Here is a 20,896-nt window from a genome sequence, read left to right as displayed (position 1 = left end):
ATCCACCCACCCATCCATCCATCTGGGAAGTACCTTCTCAGCCTCTACTCCACGCCAGGCGCTGTGTGAGGCGTGGGCAACACCAAAGTGAGCCACTTGCATCCTCCTGGAGGGCTGTATACCTTGATCAGTTCACCTTACAAACAGGTATCTACAAACTAACTTTCAGGCCCTGACTTCGGCCCCCTGGCCTGCGCCATTTGCACTGATGAACTCTGCTCCAACACAGGTCCCTGATCCCAGCTCATCACACACGCTGGGGAAGCCGCTTAAAAAGGCAGATCCCCAGGTCCCACCTAGACTTTCTGGTTCATTACGCAGAGGTGGGGCCCTGGCATCAGCACTACTTTTAGATGGGCTGGGATTAGGGCCACACCCTAATATGTGGCCTGCACATTCCATGGGTTTCTGCAGACGTGGCGTGTAGCCACGACAGGAGAGCCAGATGGCTCCAGGTGCTTTCCAGGATGAATTCCTTCCACCCTGACAGCAGCCCTGCGGTGAACACATTACTGGCAGTAAACAGAGGCTCAGAGAGGCTGAGCAACTTGCCCTAGGTCACACAGCAAGGAGGCGGTAGAGGCTGTGGATCCTGTGGCCTCCTATCAGAGGCCATGGACTCTGAGGCCAGGCCCTGAGACGGACCCAAAGAGGCTTCCAAATGCTGATGGGGACGGGCTGGTATGCAGCTTTGTCAAGTAGCCATCTCAGGACAGAAAGGACAGTTGCTGCCCTCAGCTCAGACAACAGACCGGCCCCACTGAGGATGGCATTGTGCCGCAGGAAGGGGCAGAACTGAAAAGTCACCTGTAGAAATTGTTGCACAGAACAGAGCCTGGTTTATGGCTGCAACTCTTCACTCTGTTGTGGACTGAAGGTTTGTGGCCCCCCCAAAACTCATGGTGAAGCCTGGACCCCAGTGTGACTGTATTTGGGAAAAAGGGCTTTTAGGGAGATGATTAAGACTAAACCAGGTCGTAAGGGAGGGCCCCGATCCGGCGGGACCAGTGTCTTTGTACGGAGAGATGTGTGCGCACAAGGAAAGGCCACGTGAGGTCACGGCCAGCAGGCAGGTGTCTGCAGGCCCTTGGTCTGGGGTTTCTGGACTCCAGGCTGTGAGGCAATCAATTTCTGGTGCTTAAGCCCCCAGTCTCTGACACTCTGTCACGGCAGCAGAGCTGACTAGTATGACACTCCTGCCTGCCTACTGCTAGCCGCTCCAGCAACCCAGGGTCACAGCAAAAACATCCCTCACCCCGCGAGAATCTGAGCCGTGCCATCGCCCCCTCCCTGCAAGCCCCTGACCTACAGCGATGGCTACACAAGGTGACTTTCTAGATGGAGCTGCAGACACCACCTCCTGCAGCGGCACGAGGGTGGCGAGGATAAAAGGGCAGGGTCGGTACCCAGCATCACCAGGTTGCCATGGTAACCCAAAGCAGGCCACCAGCACTGCTGGGAGGGGGCGGGGAAGGCCTGGGTCCCGCAGCAAAGCCAAAGCCTGCATCCTCTCCGCGGAACCCGGGACCGCAGATGGACCTGCAGAACTCTGCTTGCAGGGCGAGCCCAGGCACAGAGGCTGGTGTTTGAGACGCGGAGCAGCGCTGAGAAACAGCGCACATGCCCACAGCCGCGCGGCTCCGCGTGCGTTTCAACAAAATGGCGCACAGGAGAGCGGGGGGAGCTGTGAGCCTGCCACGGTGTTTAACAGAGTCATAACCGTTAGCAGCAGGACCACGAGTCCTGGTATTCATTTTATGTTCCGTGAGGGAACAGCGAGTAACTCCTTTGGAAGCTGGTTTTTGTCACTTATTAATATTTTAGATTATAATTGTGCTAATAGTCATTGCCCATATTTTTAAATGCTCTAAACATAACAAAAACATTCTATTCTGGAAGAACCAACCACGGCTACAGTGATGCGTTGCAGACACACACTGTGACTCACGAAGTTCGTTCAGTAGCAGGACACCGCCATCTCCCGCACCACGGCCCAACCAGAGCCACCCAGAGACGGGGGTGACGCCGCCACCCTATGTCTCCTTGGGATGCCGTTCCTACCGCCTGGGAAAGCAGGTCCCGGCAGTGTTCTTCTCTCATCTCCGCAGAGCCCAGAGCTTGGCCTCCCCGTGGAAGGTGCCTCTGTAACTGTGGCACGCGAGGCCCTGAGCTCCCTGCCTTCTGCAGGTCACAGCACCCTGCTGTCCTTGGCGTACCGTCCTTCCTACACCAACCCAGGCCCGGCTGGTCACACTTTCCAAGTGCCCTCTAGCCAGAGTGACTGGGTCCAGGGTGGACGCATCCATGATTCGAGTCAGTCCAGCCAGGGCTAATCTGTGCACTTTTGCTACGCAGCCAGCAAGGAGCCATTCTCTTTCGGGTGGACTTGGACCTGTGAGGACAGAAGCCCTGGGGCTGCTGGGGACCACCCCGAGAGGTGAGCTGCCTGTAGAATAAAGCCTCCAGGGAGAAATCAGGGACTAGAGATGGAGAGAGAGCTTCCCGGGGACACCTTTGAGCACCTGCGTCCAGCTACGCCTGAAGCCAATGGCCCTGGGCTTTTCAATTATGTAAGCTAATAAATTCCTTTTTTGGGGACAAGGGTTGGAGGGAGCCCTGGGGTTTTGTCACCTCCAATTAAAAGAGTGAAAATGACCAGAGCAGCCTGAGCTGGTACAGGGCAGAGAGAGGCCAGGGGTTTAAGGTCAGGTCTCCACGCCAACTCTGCCACGAGCCAGCTGTTCCATCCTGAGCAAACACGGGCCCAGACTTCCTGCTCTGAAAAGCAGAGGCCTGAGTCCTGAATCAGGGTTTGCTCAAACTGGGATCTAAACCCCAAGTCATCTCAGGGGTATCTCAAATTTGTAGGAACCTTCTTATTCGGTGTTTCTGTATAGGTGATAAATTTTTAAGGACAAAACTGTTTTGCCTTGGTAATTTACATTTTCATAGACAGAACTTCAGTTTTCTCATAGGGTGTTTTTTCAACATGGGATTATTTCCCTCTTGAAAGTGACTGACGCGTTGCTAAAGTAGGAGAGATTCTGAACTGAGCAGTAACTACTAGTCCTCACCTTCTCTGGGTGGTGCTTTGTGCTGGTTCTCCATTTGTGGGCTGAGGAATGAGGGGCTCCTTTGGCCGGGTGACCCAGATTCGAGTCCTGAGGTAGCAACTCATAAGGCCATGAGCCGCTAAACAAGCTGCTTCGTCCCTCTGGGCCCCGCCTCCTTATGCACAAAAGAGGAGCAGTAACAGGCAGTTTAGGATTGTTTAGAGGTCAGAGGAAAGACACGTGAATGTCTGGCGCCGGCTGGCGTATCTGGGTCAGGATCATTGTCAAAGCATTTCAGGATGGGCCTCGCGCATGGATGGAGCCTTCTGAGCCCCCCTTCCCACCTCCAGCACACACGTCTGAAGTCCCCCCACCCCACCTAGGCACTCCTGAGAGCCTTCAAGTTAAGGACCTTGTCTGAAAAAGGGGTCATTGCTTGGCTATCCCCAAAGCAGCCCGACAGAGTCTTCCAAACATAGTCGTTTCGTTCCTATACATTCATTTCTAAAAGCAGCTCTTTAAATGACCGTTTTAAATGGGAAACCAGCATCCCCGGCATAGACAGGAGGGAGCCCTCGCATGAAATACAGTAGGGAGGAGGCGACAGGATTACAGCCAAGCTGGCACCGCTGTCTGCAGGAGGCGCCAGGCCAGTCCTTCTGTGTCCGAGTTATAAAGAGGATTAGTGGCCACCAGAGCTGCTTGGACCAGTCCCCACCCTCCCCCATCCCCGGGAAAGGACCACGCACGGCCTGTGAACAGATGTTTGCAAACGTGTATCGCCGACGAAGGGCTTGCTTCTGGGGTGCGTAAGGAGTGAACACAATCGACATAGACCAGACGCCCCACCTTAAAGAAAAAGACAAAAGACCTGGACCGGAGCCTGGCAAAAGACAACATGCAAATAAGTGGCCACGGAACATGCAAAAAGGCGCTCGGCCTCAGGGGCAGTGAGGGAGGTGCAAACTGAAATCAGGTCATGGCGCACGCCAGGCCAGCCGCGGGACAGTCTGTCCTAGCGAGTGCTGGCGAGATTTGGGCACTCCCACCGCTACGGACTGTGTCCCCCAAAATTCACTGACCCCCCCCCCCAGTGTCACACTATCAGGAGGTAGGGCTGTCGGGAGGTGATTAGGGTTAGATGAGGTCATGAGGGTGGGGCCCCCATGGTGGGGTCAGTGTCCTTATGAGAGGTGACACCAAAGTGAGCTCTCTCTCCGGCAGTGTCTCTCCACCACGCGAGGACGCAGCGGGAAGGTGGCCGTCCACAAGCCAGGAAGGGAGGCCTCACCAGAACCCGACCACGCTGGCACCTTGATCTTGGACTTTCCAGCCTCCAGAACTGTGGTTGAAGCCCCCAGGTCTTTGGTATTTTGTACAGCAGCTTGAGCCGACAAAGACACCTACTTAGGACATGCCTCCCGGCTATGAGTCACTCCTGGTGTGCAAGCAACAAAGGTACACACGCGTGTACACCAGGACAGGAGGGCAGGGACGTCCGCGGCGCGCTGCCCGTGACAGCACCAGGCTGGAGGTGACCCAGGCCACCGCCCGCGGCAGGACAGATGAACAAAACCCAAATGTATGACCTGACAGTGAAACTGGGTGACCCAGATCCGTTCTCACAGCCTAGAAAGAAACCAGGCGCAGCACACCACACACGCCTGTCCCGTTTATGTGCGGCTCACGAGTGGGCAGCACCCAGCTGCCCTGTGCAGGGAGCCACAGAGCGACTAGTGAAACGCAGGGACATCGGGGGCGACGGGCCAGGAGGTCTGTTTCACGACTGTGTGCCGAGCTACACGTTCGTGTGTTGTGAACTTGTCTGCATGTTTGCTACATTTCACATCAAAAAAAAAATCATACAAGCACCAAATGGAATCCTCTGACCTATTCGGAAGGCTCGGAGAGGAGTGAAGGGGAACTACTGGATTCTGAGTCTGACCTGTGAGGTCATCTCCCGAACGCCCAGCCCAGGGGACCCACGACTTGCGTCTTGGAAATTAGCTCACTGCCATGCGCAGCCCAGTGGAGCACAGAGCTGCTTTAGGGACTGGGAGTGGTCAGGGGCAGGCTGGGAATGGGGACAGGCGCCTGCCTGAAGACTCTCGGGCAGCTGGGGGCAAAGCCGAGACGTTTCAGGGGCTGCAAGAAGAAGATGGGCACCTGTTTGCCTGGCTGGGGGCTCGCTTGGCACAAGGACGGGGGCCGGGAAGAACACCCAGAAACTCTGAGCTTTGTTCTGTGTTTGCCACTGACCCGCTGAGGGATGTCCCTGCGCACCCCTGTCCTTCTCTGTGAATGGGCTGGAGAATGCTGCCCGCTCCCTTGGGAGCAGCAGCCAAGGTCCACGGAGATGCCGGACGGGGGGGTCAGGGCTCTCTGGGCTTCTCCCTCTCGGCGAAAGTCAGGGCCTCCACCCAGAGTCCTCAGTTCTGGCGCAAGGGCACACGGGCCGCCCAGCCCCGAGTCCTGAGAGCCTTGGGCCTGTTAGCAGCAGCTGTCCTGCCTCCCGTCCGAGGTGCTCCTTCTGCAGCTGACCTGTCAGAGCAAGGGACACAAGGGGCCACGTGCAGCTCTTTGGTTCCAAGGCCTGAGCACACGCAGTGGCTCCCACAGGGGGCCGCGTTCAGGTGGTCTGTGGGTTTTCATGGGATATCCTGGGGCCTGTGTGCCCGAGGGCCCCTGTGCTCACAGCTGCCCACCCCGACCACATCTCTGCGTGGCCCCTGGGCTTCCAGGTGGACCCAGGCCACGGACCTGATGGGCATGGCAGGGAGGGGACAGGGGACACGTACTCTGCACCATGACAGACCCCTGGGGGTACCTGGGCCCCCTCCTGCCCCATGTCCACACACCATCTCGCCCATAAACTTGGGGAGGCTGGAGGCTACTGAGGTGTCGGGGTGAGTGAGGGGGAGGGAACCTCACTCATCAGAACAAACCCTGGCTTTAAACGCGTGAGCCCCAAACGTCTCCCAGAGTCCTCCTGTCCAGGTTGGTGCCCCATCCCCTTCCCTGTCTATCCCCAAAAGTCTCTCTCTCTCTCTCTCTCTCTCTCCTTTCCTGCCATCTGGCTCTGGTCCCTAGAACCCCACCAACTACACTGTCCAATCGGCAGAGTCCAACAGCCCCCCGCCGGCTCACGGAGGGTTCTGTCCCCTGACGAACCACTACCTCCGGTCTCTGCAGTGCTCCCTGGGGCCGGGCACGGGCCTGCCAATGGGGTGGAGGGGGGTCTCCGGAGGGTGTTCCCGGGCCCAGAGGGGTCTTCAGAGACCACAGCCGGGCTCCAGAAGGCAGCCCAGAGCAGCCCCGGTGACTCAGGGTGTTTCGGGTGGCTCAAGATCCCATTTCGCACGCAAGGGAATGGGCTCACATGGATCGGGTCACAGGGACACACTGTGACAAGTTGAAGACACGACAGTGGCCCCGGGCACTGTCCCACCTGGGGTGCCCAGCAATTGAAACCAAGGCCAAGCTAGATTTCATTCTTGAGGGTTGAGGGAGCGAGTATGTGAACACCCCACCCACTTCAGGGTCCTTGTGGTTTTGGAGCAGGGGTGCAAAGAGGAGGGCCTGGCAGCCGAGGGGTGGCACCCTGGGCACCCCAATGGGCTGGTGTCCCCACCTGCTGTCTGGAGAAGGGCTGGGGACCAGACCTTTAGCTGTGCAGAGCCCCAGGCCACAGCCCGAGCCTCCTCTAGGGCAAAGGGGCCAAGCGGTGTCTGCAGCTACGAGGTGGTGGGTGGCAGGATGGCGAACACCGGAGAAATCTCTAAGTGGGGGAAACGTAACCGGTATGAAGACAGGGCTTCCTGGGGCCAAGGGCGATGCGGCACAGTCGCCACGTCCCTATCTGCTCGTGGCTCCATCCTGGGCGGTCTCTGGCCTGGCAAGGTGGGGCTGGGCAGTCTGCTAGGTCAAGACCCCCAGTGCAGGCAGTGGGCGGGCACTGGCTGGGGGGCAAAGCAGGAAAACCAGCGACTTGGCATTGCCACTCACAGTGCCCTCCCTCGCCAAGGAGCTCGGACGGTGCCGCCACTCCCCGGGCCACCATCGGACATGCATCCCAGCAACGGTGTCGGTGACACACTCCGGGACACGCACGGAATTTTACACCTTTGTGTTCTTCCCAGTGAGCTCTCGCGGCGACCCTGCGGGGCACGTTCATCTGGAATTGCTGTAAACCTAACTTACAGTTGAGAAAATTGGGACGATCACTGTAAAATGATTTTTCTCAAGGGCACCCAGTGCTGATTCCTCTACACCAGGAGAATCTGAGGAAAGAAGTGCAATTTCAGGGACTGGAAGGCGCCGTCCAGGAGGTCGCTAGCGAGGAGGGGAAGCTGCATGGGGCCGGGGCGAGTAAGACACGCAGCCTGCGGCCAGGGCGGTCGGGTTCGCCACGCTGAGGCGTCAGACCTGATTAGAGTCATTCCTTGGTCATCTCCCCAAGACCCCTGTCACCGCCACCGGCGTCACCACACCACCGTCATTGTTGCCACCATCCCCAGCATCACTGCCACGGCCACCAGCTGCACCACCGTCACCAATGCCACTTGCAACAGCATCGTCACCAGCATCACCACTGTGAACAGCATGACCGCGCTACCACCACTGCCAGCATCACCACCGTTGGCATCAACACCACCATCAGCAGCATCGTTGCCACGGCCACCAGCTTCACCACCACCGTCTCCACATCACTAACAGCAGCATCGTCACGCCGTTGCCACCGTGACCAGTATGATTACGGCCACCGCCATCAGCAGGGCCACCACCATCACCACCCGCCCTGCTCCCCAACTCCAGGACCACCAAATCCCAGCACCCCAGAGGGTGGCTGATGCCCTGGAGACACTCCAGCCCGGGGGATAAAGGGAACAGACCGTCAGCTCAGATGTATCTATGTTTGGGTCCTGGCTCAGCCACCTATGAGATGTGCTTCTCTGAGCAAGTCACTCACCATCTCTGACCCCCATCTCTATAATGGGCGAACATCCCCCCGTCCCCACCTCCCAAGCTCGCCGTGAAGGTCACACGAGTTATCTAAAAACCAAACCTAGAAGTCAAGGGATGTTACCACAGGGACAAGCCTTGCCCTGAAAAGGCTGGAACGATAATGTCACATCTCTGTAGCACGGGGGATGTGGCTGAGCCAGCAGGGACTCCATACAGCTTGCCAGGGAGGGTGGGCGGAGCCTGGAGCTGGGCCCGGTGTTGAAGAACAAGTCGGGGTTGCTGAGAGGACAGGTGCCCAGCCCGGTGTTCCCTCCTCACTATCCCCTTATCGATGGCCAAGGACAAAGAAGCTCAAAGGACGGCGCCACTAGTCACCTGTGAACACAGTAGCCCCTTCTTAGCTGCGGCTTTGCTTTCCATGGTTTCAGTTGCGTTGGTCAACTATGGTCCGAAAATATTAAACGGAATATTCCAGCAATAAACAATTTGTAAGTGTTAAACTGTGTGCCATTCCGAGTAGGGTGGAATCTTGCACCCTCCTGCTCCATCCCTCTGGGGACAGTCTTGTGTCTTTGTCCAGCACACATACGCTGTCTACACCACCCGCCGTCAGTCCCTTAGTAGCTGGCTCAGTTATCAGACTGAAGAGCACGGTGCGTGCAGTGGGGGGTTCAGTACGACCTGCTGATTCAGGCATCTGCTGGGGGTCTTGGAACACATGCCCCGAGGATGGCAGGGACCACAGCAGTCACAAAGCATTCAGCAAAACCACGGGTCACAATCACCTCCCGCTCAGCCCTGACCAGCAGGCTGGATTTGGGGACGGAGCTTTTCAACTCCAAGTGCCTGCTGGAGCCCCAACAAGGCCACGTGGGGGTGTCCTGTGGGGGACAGGAGGGGGCAGCTTCAGAGCTGCGGGGAAGCCGTGTGTGGCACTCACGACGGATTCCTGGGGGAGGAGTGAGCCCATCAGAAATCCGCATGGTCCGAGGGAGACCCAAAAACGGAACACGCGTCAGCCTGCGAGTCGCAGTGCTGGGGGCAGTCGGGAGACATTTCTCAGCCTAAGTGGGAACGTTCCTGGCGAGTGGTCTCCGCTGGTAAATTTGGGAGCGGCTAGAAAGGCGGGTCCCCAGCAGGGATCCTGAACAGCCCGTGGGAAGAGGGAATCCGAGCGGCTCCGCTGGCGTCCCGCCCTGGACTCACATGACACACATTTCCTTGTTGACCGGCACGGATGACGACGGAAGCTGAGGTGAGGTGATCTCTCTCCTCTCTCCTCGGAGCTCCATGGAAAAGCGGCCAGGACACATCACAAACCACATTTCCCCGTCAGTGCTCTTTCTGATCTAGACCTCGGTCTTGTGGATAGCTTCTAGAAACTTCAGAGAGCTGCAGCGACCAGTTCTTACATATAGACTTACCTCATCTTCCTGGACAGTCAAGGGAGACACGGCTAATCCTACACTCACACCCATGACCCAGTCAGGAACCTTCATTGGGGATCCAGAGGGAAGATTCTGGAAGCCACTGCACTGGGAATCCTCCAATCACCCCCCCCCACCCCCCGTTCACTTCTTTGGTAGTCGCTGCTGCTGCTGGCGGATCCTGACTCCTGCAGGCCCTGGCGGTGTCTACAGCACGCAGCACTGCGCGTCACGCCGGGGTGTTAGGAACGTGGCGTCGCTGCCCGGGTCTGAGCTGCCCGGCCGTGAGGCCATCACTCCTCCCTCAGCAGCTCCGGGGTGACCAGACCAACCGTCTCTGGGGGTCAGGGATATCGTGGGGTATTTTATCTTTGTTTCTTAGTCGAGATCTATCCTCAGAGCATCCCCGATTTCAGTTCAGTTTGCAGAATTCTAAGGAGAAAAGATCAGTCCATCACCCTGAGCATTCAGATGAGGAGAGCAGCGCCTTGGGAGATGGAAGAAGGAGCCCAAGGTCGCGGGCAGGCAGAGGCGGCATCTGGAGTGTGGGTCTGGCCCTGTCGGGGTCAGCGTCACGGAGCAGCCTTACCAGCTACAGCATCCAGCCACTCAGCAAGCACTGAGCTAGGTTTGGCTGGAAGGTACTTTGTAGGCACGGCTGACACTGGCAATCCATCGACTTTAAGTAAGTATTTTCCTCAATAATGTATGTGGCCTCCTTCAATCAGTTAAAAGGCCTCAAGAGCAAAACAGAGGTTTCTCTGGGGAGAAGGATTCTGCCCCGAGACTGCAGCATACGCACCTGGCCGAGAGTTCCACCTGTCCTGCCCTGGGGGGTCAACCTGCCCACGATTGTGTGCTCCAGTTCCTTGAAATGAACCTCTTAACATATACTCTACCTCCATATGGATATCTGTACCTACATCCTACCAGTTCTCTGCAGAAGCCTGCCTGACACCGTCACAAGACGTGGCTCCTGGCCAGGGACCTCGCAGCACAGCGTCTGCAGCATCCGGGTCACGTGACCTGTCCTCCGTCGGCTGCGATGTGAGTCCCTGCTGTGCCCAGCCTTACGCGAGAGGGGAGGGTTTCTTCAGACTCTCTCCCAGCACCTGCCGGCGGGAGGCAGAGGACCCTAAGACCCTTGGGGCTGATGGTGCCCCTCCATGGAAGGGCCTGGACCCCTCGGTCTCAGCATGGACAAAAGCAGCCTCCCCGCAGACTAGGAGAAAGCACACCGGGCGGCTGCCCGCCAGGAAAGGAAGGTGCGCTACATTAAGCTACCAAGGTCGTGGGCTTATTTGTTACAGCGACTGACCTCATGCTACCCAATACACATGGGTGGGCAATTTTAGAGTCTAGACAAAAGCTGCCCTTTCGTCTCCTGATCAAGGGTAACACCACCTGTTCTCCTTTCCACAAACACAGCGGACTGTCCAACACACACTCCGTCCTGGAGAGGCACCAGGCAGGAGACAGAACAGCAAGGTGCTGTCCCTGCCCTCAAGGGGCCTGCATTCTGGCAGGATGGGGTTGGGGGCACATGCATAGAATTAACCGGCAATTTCGCAGAGCGCCGCCCTCCCTGCTAACACTCCTCACGTGCCCAGCAGCACGGCCAACGTGGCGCTCTGCCGTCAAGTCTCTAGCTGATGCACGCAAAGAGGTGAGATCTTGTTAACTGGGGCACACCTGTCTCTCATGCACAGACAAAACAAAAGCCACCGACACAACCTCCCCCCAGCTTTTTACACGCATCCGCTACAGCCTGCACGTTTCCGATGAAGAAACCTACTCAGGGCTGTTGGCGTGTGAGGGACGCCTGCCGGAGGCTGCTGAACTGAGAAGCCTGGATTTCTTTCTGCTTCTCTGCAGCGCCAGGCGGACACACGTGAGGGCTAATCTGTGGCAGTCACTCTGTGCAGGAGGCTGCCCAGATGCAGGTATAGGTCAAAGCACGGGGTGTCAAGAGTCACAAAGAACGAGTCACAGTCCCAGCCTGCTAACTCCCTATCTGTGTGCCCCTGGGGGCTGAGATGGGGGGTGATCATGTGTCAAACAGGGGTGAAAATTCCTGCTCTGCCTACTCCACACAGTCGGATGAGACAGCACGTAGGAAGCCCACTGGAAATGGTGAAGTCTCACAAACGTACACCGTCCAAAGAAGTTAGAACTGAGGTTCAGGTCAGTAAGCCCATCATACGTTAAAGGCGTAACTACCAAACTCTCCGTGAAACTGAGCCAAGCTTGCATCATTTTTTGAAAAGAGGGTCTCACTCTGTTGCTCAGGCTGGAGTGCAGTGGCAGGATCACAGCTCACTGCAGCCTCCAACACCTGGGCTCAAATGATCCCCCTGCCTTAGCCTCTTGAGTAGCTGGGATTACAAGCATGTCACCATGACCAGCTATTTTTAAATTTTTTGTTTTTGTTTTTTTTTAGAGATCAGGTCTCACTATGTTGCCTAGGCTGGTCTTTAACTTCTGGCTTCAAGTGATCCTTCAGCCTTGGCCTCCCAAACTACATAGGCACGAGCCACTGCGTCCAGCCTGAACTTGTATCACTGAATCAACCATTCAACCAGGGTCACCATCTGACTCTGCTGTTAGTTATCCCCAATCTAACGACTGTCACTAGGTGACGAGGATTCAGTTGGTCCCGTTCACGAGCATCGACTGCCTCGGCAGCCACTTCTTCACTGTGTTGTTCGTTCCTTGAATCACGGACCTATTTCATTTAACGTCATGAATGGGATTTGCAAACTAAATACTCACTTCACAATAAAAACAGTGGCACTACACACACACACACACACACACACACACACACACACACACACAACTTCCGAGGGCTCAGACAAGGCTGACTGTGTAGGAAAGAGCTTGCTAGTTGGAAACATTTAAAAAATATTTTGTACCATCTTACGGATTTTATGAGTATTCAAGGTCTGCTAATTTCAACATCACAAAAAGCTACAAAAAGGACTAACGTGGAAGAAAAAATAGATAAGGCGGACTTCATTTAAGATCTAAAAACCCTTTTACTCATTAAAGACACACAGTGGACCCTTGAATGCCACAGGTTTGAACTGTGTGGGTCCACTTACACTCAAATTTTTTCCAACCAAATGCAGGTTGGAAATACAGTATCCGCAGGATATAAAACCTGTGTGTACAGAGAGCTGATTTTCTGTACACACGGGTTCTACGGAGCTGACTGCAGGATTTGAGTATGTGCAGATTTCGGTATGCCAGGGACAGGTGAGGGTTGCAGTCCTAGAACCAACACCCCATGTTCGCTGAGGGACAACTGTAGGTAGAAAATGAAAAGGCAAGTCACAGACTGGGAAAAATATTTGCATTGTATATCTGACAAAGTACTGATAAACAAACTATATAAAGAACTCCTACAAATCAATAAGGGAACGATAAACATCACAGTTAAAAATGGACAAAAGACTGAAAGAAGCTATATATATAGCAAATAAGCATATAAAAAGTGTTCAATAACAATAATCATCAGAAAAATGCAAATTATACCCACAGTAAGATGCCACTTCAAACCCATTAGGATGGCTGAGATTAAAGAGGCTGATGTTACTAAACGTCAATGAGAAAAAAGAGCAACTGGAACTCTCATACGCTGCAGGCAGGAGCACAAAATAGGACGGAAGTTTGGAGACCCGTGTGGTGCTTTTTTATAAAATTAAACACACTCTTATCATATGACCCAGCAGTTTTCCACCTAGAGAAATGGAAACGATGTCCACAGAGAGACGTACAAAAACCTTCCTTGCACCTTTGCTCGTATTAGCAATCCACGCGCCCACCGCCAGGAGAACGGGCAAACTGTGGTATAAAGGTGTAACAGGAAGCGTTCTCAGCAACGCAAATTCACAGACTACTGATGCCCGTAGTAACACAGCTGACAGCACAGGCGTGAGGTTGGGTGAAGGAAGTCAGGCCCAGGAGAACAAGCTGTGGGGTTCCGTCTATGTGAAATCCAACAACAGGCAAAACTGATCTATGGTGACAACAACCAGAACCATGCTCGCCTCTGGTGGGGCTGAAGGGGTGGCTGGAAAGCAGCCTGAGAGAACTTCCTGCAGTGAGGAAAATGTTTTATGTATCTCAACTGCATTGGAGATGCAGGTGTATACATTTGTCAAAGTGCATTATTCTTGTAATCTGTGCATTCTACAGTGAATCATACATCTATGAAAGAAGTTAATAAAAAAGATGGTGTTAAGCCACGATCTTAGAAAGCCCAGGGCGAACAGGAACCGCTCTGAAGCCCTCCCCACCCTCACATCTCTTTGTGCTGTTCTCTGGGGGCACCCGCCTCCCCCCAGGTCACCGGGAAGCCTTCCCCCTCTGACTCACGGCCTCTGAGTGACAGTAGAGTTATTATGTTCATTTTCTCACCATCTGTGCTAGGGAGAAGGACAGCTCCCCCCAAAGATGCCCACGTCCTAATCCCCTGAACCTGTGGATCTGTCGCCTTGATGCAGAAGGGGATCAAGGATGCCAGTCGGTTGACCTGTCCTGGATTAGCCAGGTGGGGCTGTCTGACCGCACAAGTGGAAGAAGAGGAGGAAGGAGGGGACAGGCAGAGGGACACGACAGAAGGACGCTACCCACAACCGCTCGCTTGGGAGACGGAGGAAGGGGCCACATACCAAGGACTGTTACAGTCCTGGGAAGCTGGAAAACACAGAAAAATGGATTCTCCCTTAGAGATTCCAGAAGGGAACACAGCCCTGCGGACATCCAACGTCAGCCGCGGTGACAGCCACTCCTGCATCCGCCCAGGTAGAGAATCTGCTTGATCAAGGATGCTGCCCTATAGAGCAGAGCGTGGGCAGGAGCAAGAACACCCTTCTAGGTGACGACTTCTTCCCACAACAAACACGAGCCACCACCCCTCTGGAAGCTCCTTCGACAGGATGTGCCTCAGCCTGGCAGGCTCTACCTCGTCCACCTGTCCTGTGCAGGCACAGAGCCAACGGGGCTGTGGGCCAGTGCTGGCAGGTGGGCAGGAAGAGCCCACGGCAGAGAGGAGGTGGCAGGCTGCTCCAAGTGGCCCTGCCTTTTCCTGCCCACTCTCCAGGGAGCTGCTCTTCTCCGGAGGATGGAGACAGCAGGAAGACCCAAAGGCTGCCAGATCCAGGCGTGGCAGGGCCAGTAACGCCCGGTGCTGGCACGCCTGAGCCTTTCCCATGAAAGAGTGGAGGGAGGGGAGATCTAGGGCGGCTCTGAAACAGTGCTGGGGCTGGGGGAGATGCAGGCCCAGCTCAGGAAGAGGAGGGCCGGCTTTCCCTCCGGGTCAGAAGGGCCACAGGACAGTGCATCAGGCAACCAGGGAAGGAGAGCTGAGCTCACAGGCTTTGCCCTTCACAGAGAAGAGGGCTGGGCAGGTTGGGCCGCTTGCAGGAGAGGGTGGGTGGGCACTGGCAGGGCCAGGAGGTCCAGCCTGCACTGGGGGATCAGTGTTCTCATCACCACATCCAGAAAAACATGCTCCCGCTCCCTGCTGACCACCAGCCCACCCAGGCAGAGCAGCTCCCAGCTTCCGTTTCGAGGTTGAGTTTGGGCCACGTCCTACCTCCGTGCCCCTACAGTACCGTCTGCAGTCCAAGCCTGGGCAGGGATTCAACGGCAGGCGAGGAGCTGCCTGAGTTGACCCCCCAATTCAAGTCAAGAGCTCAGACAGAAAACCTGTCGAGCCCCCGACAAAGACCACAAAGCCAGCCTGGCCCACGGAGACCCAGAGGATGGGGAGACGGTGCCAGGCTTTGTAGAGCAGATGATCGGGGGCAGCGGACTACCTGGTGAGCACCTAGACTGAGAACCTCAAAAACAGGGCAAAAGACACATCTGAGCAGAGCTCAGAGGCCACAGGGTCTGCCCAAGGACACACGGCAAGGTCAGCGACCACAGAGTGTATGCGGCTGCTTCTGACACGTGCACGGCAAGGCTGGGATGCTACAAAAAGCCAGAAACCGTTCACACACACGTGTACCGATTTCTTCTCATAAGACACGGCTTCGCTTCTCCCCAACTCTCACATGTATATTTTTTTCCTCGGTACCATTTTACATAAGTGGTCTCCTCTTAACATTTTAATCAATGCAATCTTTTGGCAATCAATTTAAAAGTGATTTTCAGCAAGTGCTATATCTGGAAGTTCTCAGAGAGATGCTGGGACGACTTCCCACCGCGAACGCCGAACTCTTTCGAGCAGTTTTTATGGAGGCGTTCAAGGTGTGGCTCTCGGGGAGGCATGGGAGATTCTCGCCTGCAAATGGGAAGCTGCCTGTTTTATGACATTGGTACAAGAGATCGAAAAAGAAATTTAATCAACCCCCCAAAGTCTTTCCCTGACGGCTGGAACATACGGTCCAAGTTTTCCGGGACGTGCGCAGAGCAGCCTTTTCACTAAAAGCTTCCACACCATCCTGTAATGCGTTTCTGGTTTGGACGACGCCCAGGGGAATGGAATCAACCAACCTGTTTCCAAAGATCTAGAGCAGCCCTGGATTTGCGACTCAGCCCTCCTCCACGACGCGGCGCCCGCCTTACCTGCCTGGCTGTCCCGGGGCCTGCACTGGACTTCCTCCACGCACTCGGCCGGGAACCACCCGGTGTGGCCGCGGGCGCTGCCTTCCCAGAAGCCGCCTTCGCCGATGCTCAGCACTGGAGGCAACAGAAAGGGAGAGGAGTTAGCGGGGCAGGGGGACCTGGGGGGTGAATGGCGCAAGGGTGGCCGGGCGGAGGTAGAGTGCCAGCGTCTCCTCGGCCAAGCCTTGCCCACTGACCACACCTCCTTCAGCCAAGGAGGAGGGGCCCCGGCAAAGTGTCCCCTTGGCACAGTGCCAAGAGGCGGAGCTGCTCCAGCCCACAGGTGTCCTCGCCCGTTAGGTGACGGGAAGAGAACGGAGCAGCTTTACACCTCCCAACCACATGCGGGAGCATCAAAGCGCGTGGCTACCTTGTGGTATCTCTCGGTGTCCCACGTGAGAGGGGACAGGGGTGACTGGATGTCCTCTCCACCTGTGATTTCGGATGTAAATGTGGGGGCCACCTCAAAGGGGAGAGGAGACGACGAGGTTGTGCCTGTCCTGCTAGCCTGGGGAGGGCCGGAGGCAGAAGGGCTGGAGGGAAAAGCCACCTGTCCCGCTCCTTCTGGATCTTTGAACCCAGCTTGAAGAACGAGATCCCAGCAAAAGGCGGAAAAGCAGTGCGAGAACTAATGACTGCGTGATACTGTCTAGACTCAAAACAGAAATGGCTGGATTGACAGACTCGTTTGGAAGTCCTGGCCCACCGGCGTACTGGCTTAATAGTTATGTGGTCACGGGCAAGGACAGGGGATTTCTTTCCAATATGCTTAGACAGCAGGGATGGCTGTGTCCCAGCAGCCTATCCTGGGGGACCCCTGTGCACAGCTGGGCAGGTGCGGCCACTCCAGCCTGCAGGGTGGGGGGCTGCTGAGACCAGGAGAACCATCCCCCAGCCTGGCGCCGGGGCACTGAAGCAACGTCAGCTGGAAGCGCAAAGGGTATCTGTTTTCATGCTCGACTGCTGAGCAAGAGTGGGAAACCCAAGCCTAGAGACACCGGGGGTGGGGCAATGTCACCAGGACCCTTCGCAATGCCCCGCTCACCCCACCGTGATAAACGCTTTGGCTGTAAGGGCAGAGCTTGCGGTGGCAGCGCAGGGAAGGGGGATCTTTCTATCTTGGGACTGTGGTGCTGGGCTGGGGACACCCCCGGCACCCTCAGCCCCCCGAATGTGGCTGCGAGCTGAGAATCAATATAATCTCTCCAAGCTTCACGTTCTTTAAATTACCCAGGATCTGCAGGCACCACTGCGCAAAGAGGGATCAGGGCACCAGAAGTGTTTTCCTCGAGCCTCGTTTTAACCTCAGAGGCCAGATAAAGAACCGCTCAGCCCACCAGCTTTGAAAGTTAATGGAACTGAAAATCCCGGCTTTATAAGTTCTTGCCTAATAATCTCAAGAAATGACCTCACTGAAGCAGACGAGCAGCATCCCGGGTGACCAGGACAATCATAACCGCCTGAAGCAATTTCCTCCCCAAATCCTGCTGCGCCCTGAGGCTCCACTTGGCCCGGCTGCCCGGAGGACACCGCGAGGTCCCAGCAGAGTCCTGCATCTGAGAGGGTCCTTGGAGCACGGCCCGGGGCCACGATGGGGCATCAGGGACCCGCCCCTGTGTTGTGTGAGCCGATGCTCTCGTAGAGACACCTCCTCCTATTGCCGAGGCCGCGGGCAGGTCATTGTGCTGTTTTACCAGGGCCAGGGAGAAGGGACCGAGTAGTGAGAGATTAGAATCTTCTCCAGCGGAAGCTCTGCCACACCTTATCTAGGACACGTGGGACAACTTCCTAATCGCTCTGTGCCTCGGTTTCCTCATTTGTCAGATGTTAGCTTACAGCGTTGCTATGTGTAGAACAGGCACATTAGCCAGCATGGGACGAGGACTCAATCGCCACCGCTCGCTTCTTCCCACGCCCCCTCCTTGGGAGAACAACGCGCCCTAGCTCCACCTTTAACCTCTACCCAGCACACGGTTCTGGGCGTGTCACTGCTGTTACGAGACCAACGGCAAACGTGAAAGGCTGCTTACAGCAGCATGAGAACGTGAGAGGTTCACACAGCAAAGCAGAGGGGACGCGCTGAAAGGAGTTACCCAGCACAGGGAGCCCTTACCATCGGGCTGGTTTCGGGGACACAGGGGAAGAGAAAACAGGATCTCTGCTGAGACCGGATGCAGGGCTCGGGGTGGGAGGAGGCCAGGGGCTACTCACAGGCGTCTGGCTGCGCAAATGGTAGCTGGTGTCCTCTTTAGAGAGGGGGAGGAAGAAAGTGGCGGGGGCGGGGGGCAGGGGAGAGGATGCGGAGGCAGGACTCTGGGGTCCCCTTCTGAACATCCTGTGCCTCCAGCAGTTGGCATTTCACAGGCTCATCTGCTCCTAAGCAGCCACGTGTGAGTCCTGCACACACGTGTGCTGGGCCCTGGGGCGCGTCTGGGCTCGCACACTTGGGTTCTCGCCTGCGCGCGTTCTCAAGGGCAGGTTTCGAGCGCTTCCCTGATGGGAACACCTGCGTCCAGGTAGGAAGGGGTGTTTCTTACACAGTGAAGACGGAGTTAGGTTTGGCTCCTATTGAAAAGTAAGTGCTTCACACCCGTGCAAGGAGAGGTGGAGGACAACAGGGCGTCCTCTCCATGGAGCGGAACAAGGAAGAGCGCCAGACCGGGAGGCGAGAGACTTGGGTCCACCGCCAGGATGCTGAGGGACCTGGGGCGAGGGTCCCGCTCTCTCTGTGGCCTCACCTTCTCCTTGGGGAGCACAAGAGAGCCAGGCCAGGTGGATTCTGGGATTCCACCTCCTGCCACCCCAACCCCCTCGTGCTTCAGATGGACCAGAGAGGGCTCTGTCCCCAGACGTGCAGGGGAGCCAGGAACACGCAGGACTAGCTCTACCGCCAAGGAGCAGACGGGGATTGTCCCGGCCAAGCCCAGGGGGGCAGAGGCGGCCTGTGAAGCAAGGCGGGGGGTGGGCAATGACTGAAACGGGGCTCAAGAGACTCAGGAAGCTCTGGAGGAAGAGGCAGGCGCTCTGAAGGGCTGGACAGATAATGCGGTGAAAGCACCATGCCCAAAGCATCACCACTCGGGGGAGGGGCATATATAGCATGGTCTGGGGCCCTCAGGAGCCCTGCAGGAAGTGAGGACCATCCCCAACGCCGTGTCCATTCCAACACAGACGATGCCACTCCCTGGCAAAGACATACAAGCTCTCTTGCAAACTAGAAAACAACACTAACCCCCTGCACTGGGTTAGCAGGGACAGAGGCCACCACCCTGCACCCTGATATCCCCCCCCACAATACGAGTAAGACCCAGTGTTGGCCCCGAGGTTGTCCACCCCAGCCCACCCCGCCTGGGCACAGAAACCAGCCAGGCCCCTGAGGAGCCGGGAGGACCTGAGACCCACCCTTTCCCCTGCCCTGCATCAAACTTCCTTGTTTGGAACTCGGCCCTGGGCCATCTTCAATTTTAAGCCACGCAGGGCTTTCTGTGTGTCTGTGGTCTTCAGTTTAAACGTGGCCAGGATTCACGTGGGCCAGGCGCTTGGCGGCAGGCAGGGGCGGATGTCTGCAGGGGCAGCCTGGGGAGCCTCCTGAACGCCTGCTGCTCTGCTTCCTCCTGGGCCGCCCCTCCTCTTGCTCTGTCCCCTCCTGCCACGCTCAGCGACTCCAGGGGCTGCACCACACCCAAATCCCAAGCACTCTGCACATGTGGGTCTCCCCGGGCATCAACTGTGCCAAACCATGGCATGGCAAATGCTCCCCAAACTGAGCACATCCTCTTGGGAATGGAAGATGGTCTCGCCAGCCACCTGCCAGGGGCCCAGAGCCACCGTGCCCGACTGGCCCCCTTCATACGCAGACAACCCACCAGGGAGTTCTCCAGATGTCGACCCTGCTTCCGTGCCCCTTCTGCCCAGGAAATGAGGTAACCCCCCATCCGCCATCAACTCCCGCCAAGGCCGGGCTCTGGACTGAAGAGGTGCCCGGCGAGGGAGCTTTCTGAGGCACACACAGCACCTGGCGTCCATAGCTGTGGGCCTGGGGCTGCGCGCCCCCAGCTCTCCGGGACGTCCTCACACCTCAGGGAATGATCCACCGGCCCCTGCTCTGCTCCCCCTATCTCCCCAGCCAGGCCGGCGGGGCTGGGCATCCTCTGGGCTCTGTCTGTCCCGCCTGTCTTGTGCTCGGTGTCCTGTCCCCCAGCCCTACTCGTTCCAGCACTTTTCCACACTCCATTTAAATGTCACCTGGTTTGAGAAGCTTCTGTTATACCCTTGGGCTGGGTGAGGGGCTCTCCCCGGGACCCCAGCCTCCTGGCATTTGCCGTGTTGAGTCATGGGCTCATTTTTCTTGCCTACTAGTGTGGGGGCTCCTGGCAAGCAGGGACAATTGCAGCTTCCTCAGGCCCCGCACATGGCCTGGGACCACAGGGGTTCACTGCGTGTCTGCTGAATTAACCCCCTACATGGGCACCATTGCTGTGCCACCTGCTGCACCAGAAGGCAGAGGATGTGTGTGTGTGGGGGGGTACTCCCAGGGAAGGAACATGTCAGCCCAGTCCCAAGCGATGGAACACACGGGACAGCTGCTGGTCTGGGCAGAGAAGCGGGATGGAGGCATTGAGGTGAGAAGACGTGGGGCCAAAAAACACACACTCCACAGCTCAGAACGTGCAGCCATCCATTTACACATCCGCCCACCCACCTGTCTCATTCATTCATTGATCCGTTCATGAATCCATCCATCCATCCATCCATCTATCCCTTTCCAAGCACCGTGCCACGTGCTAAGGAAACAAGACTACGACGCAGTCCTGGACTGCAAGGGGTCCACGA

General features: G+C 56.6%; 1 protein-coding gene across 1 annotated transcript in view; it reads right to left on the bottom strand.

Moving 5' to 3' along the window:
• The window catches only part of SHANK2 (SH3 and multiple ankyrin repeat domains 2), a 491,107-nt gene that overhangs the window by 268,940 nt on the left and 201,271 nt on the right, over window positions 1-20,896 (bottom strand). The window contains exon 14 of the mRNA XM_012665629.1: window positions 16,025-16,138. Coding sequence (XP_012521083.1) covers window positions 16,025-16,138 — 114 coding nt within the window. The remainder of the gene's footprint in view (window positions 1-16,024; window positions 16,139-20,896) is intronic.

Source organism: Propithecus coquereli, unplaced genomic scaffold (genome assembly GCF_000956105.1).
Source record: "Propithecus coquereli isolate 6110/MARCELLA unplaced genomic scaffold, Pcoq_1.0 Scaffold120, whole genome shotgun sequence".
Taxonomy (NCBI): Eukaryota; Metazoa; Chordata; class Mammalia; order Primates; family Indriidae; genus Propithecus; species Propithecus coquereli.
This window is presented reverse-complemented; position numbering and strand designations above follow the sequence as displayed.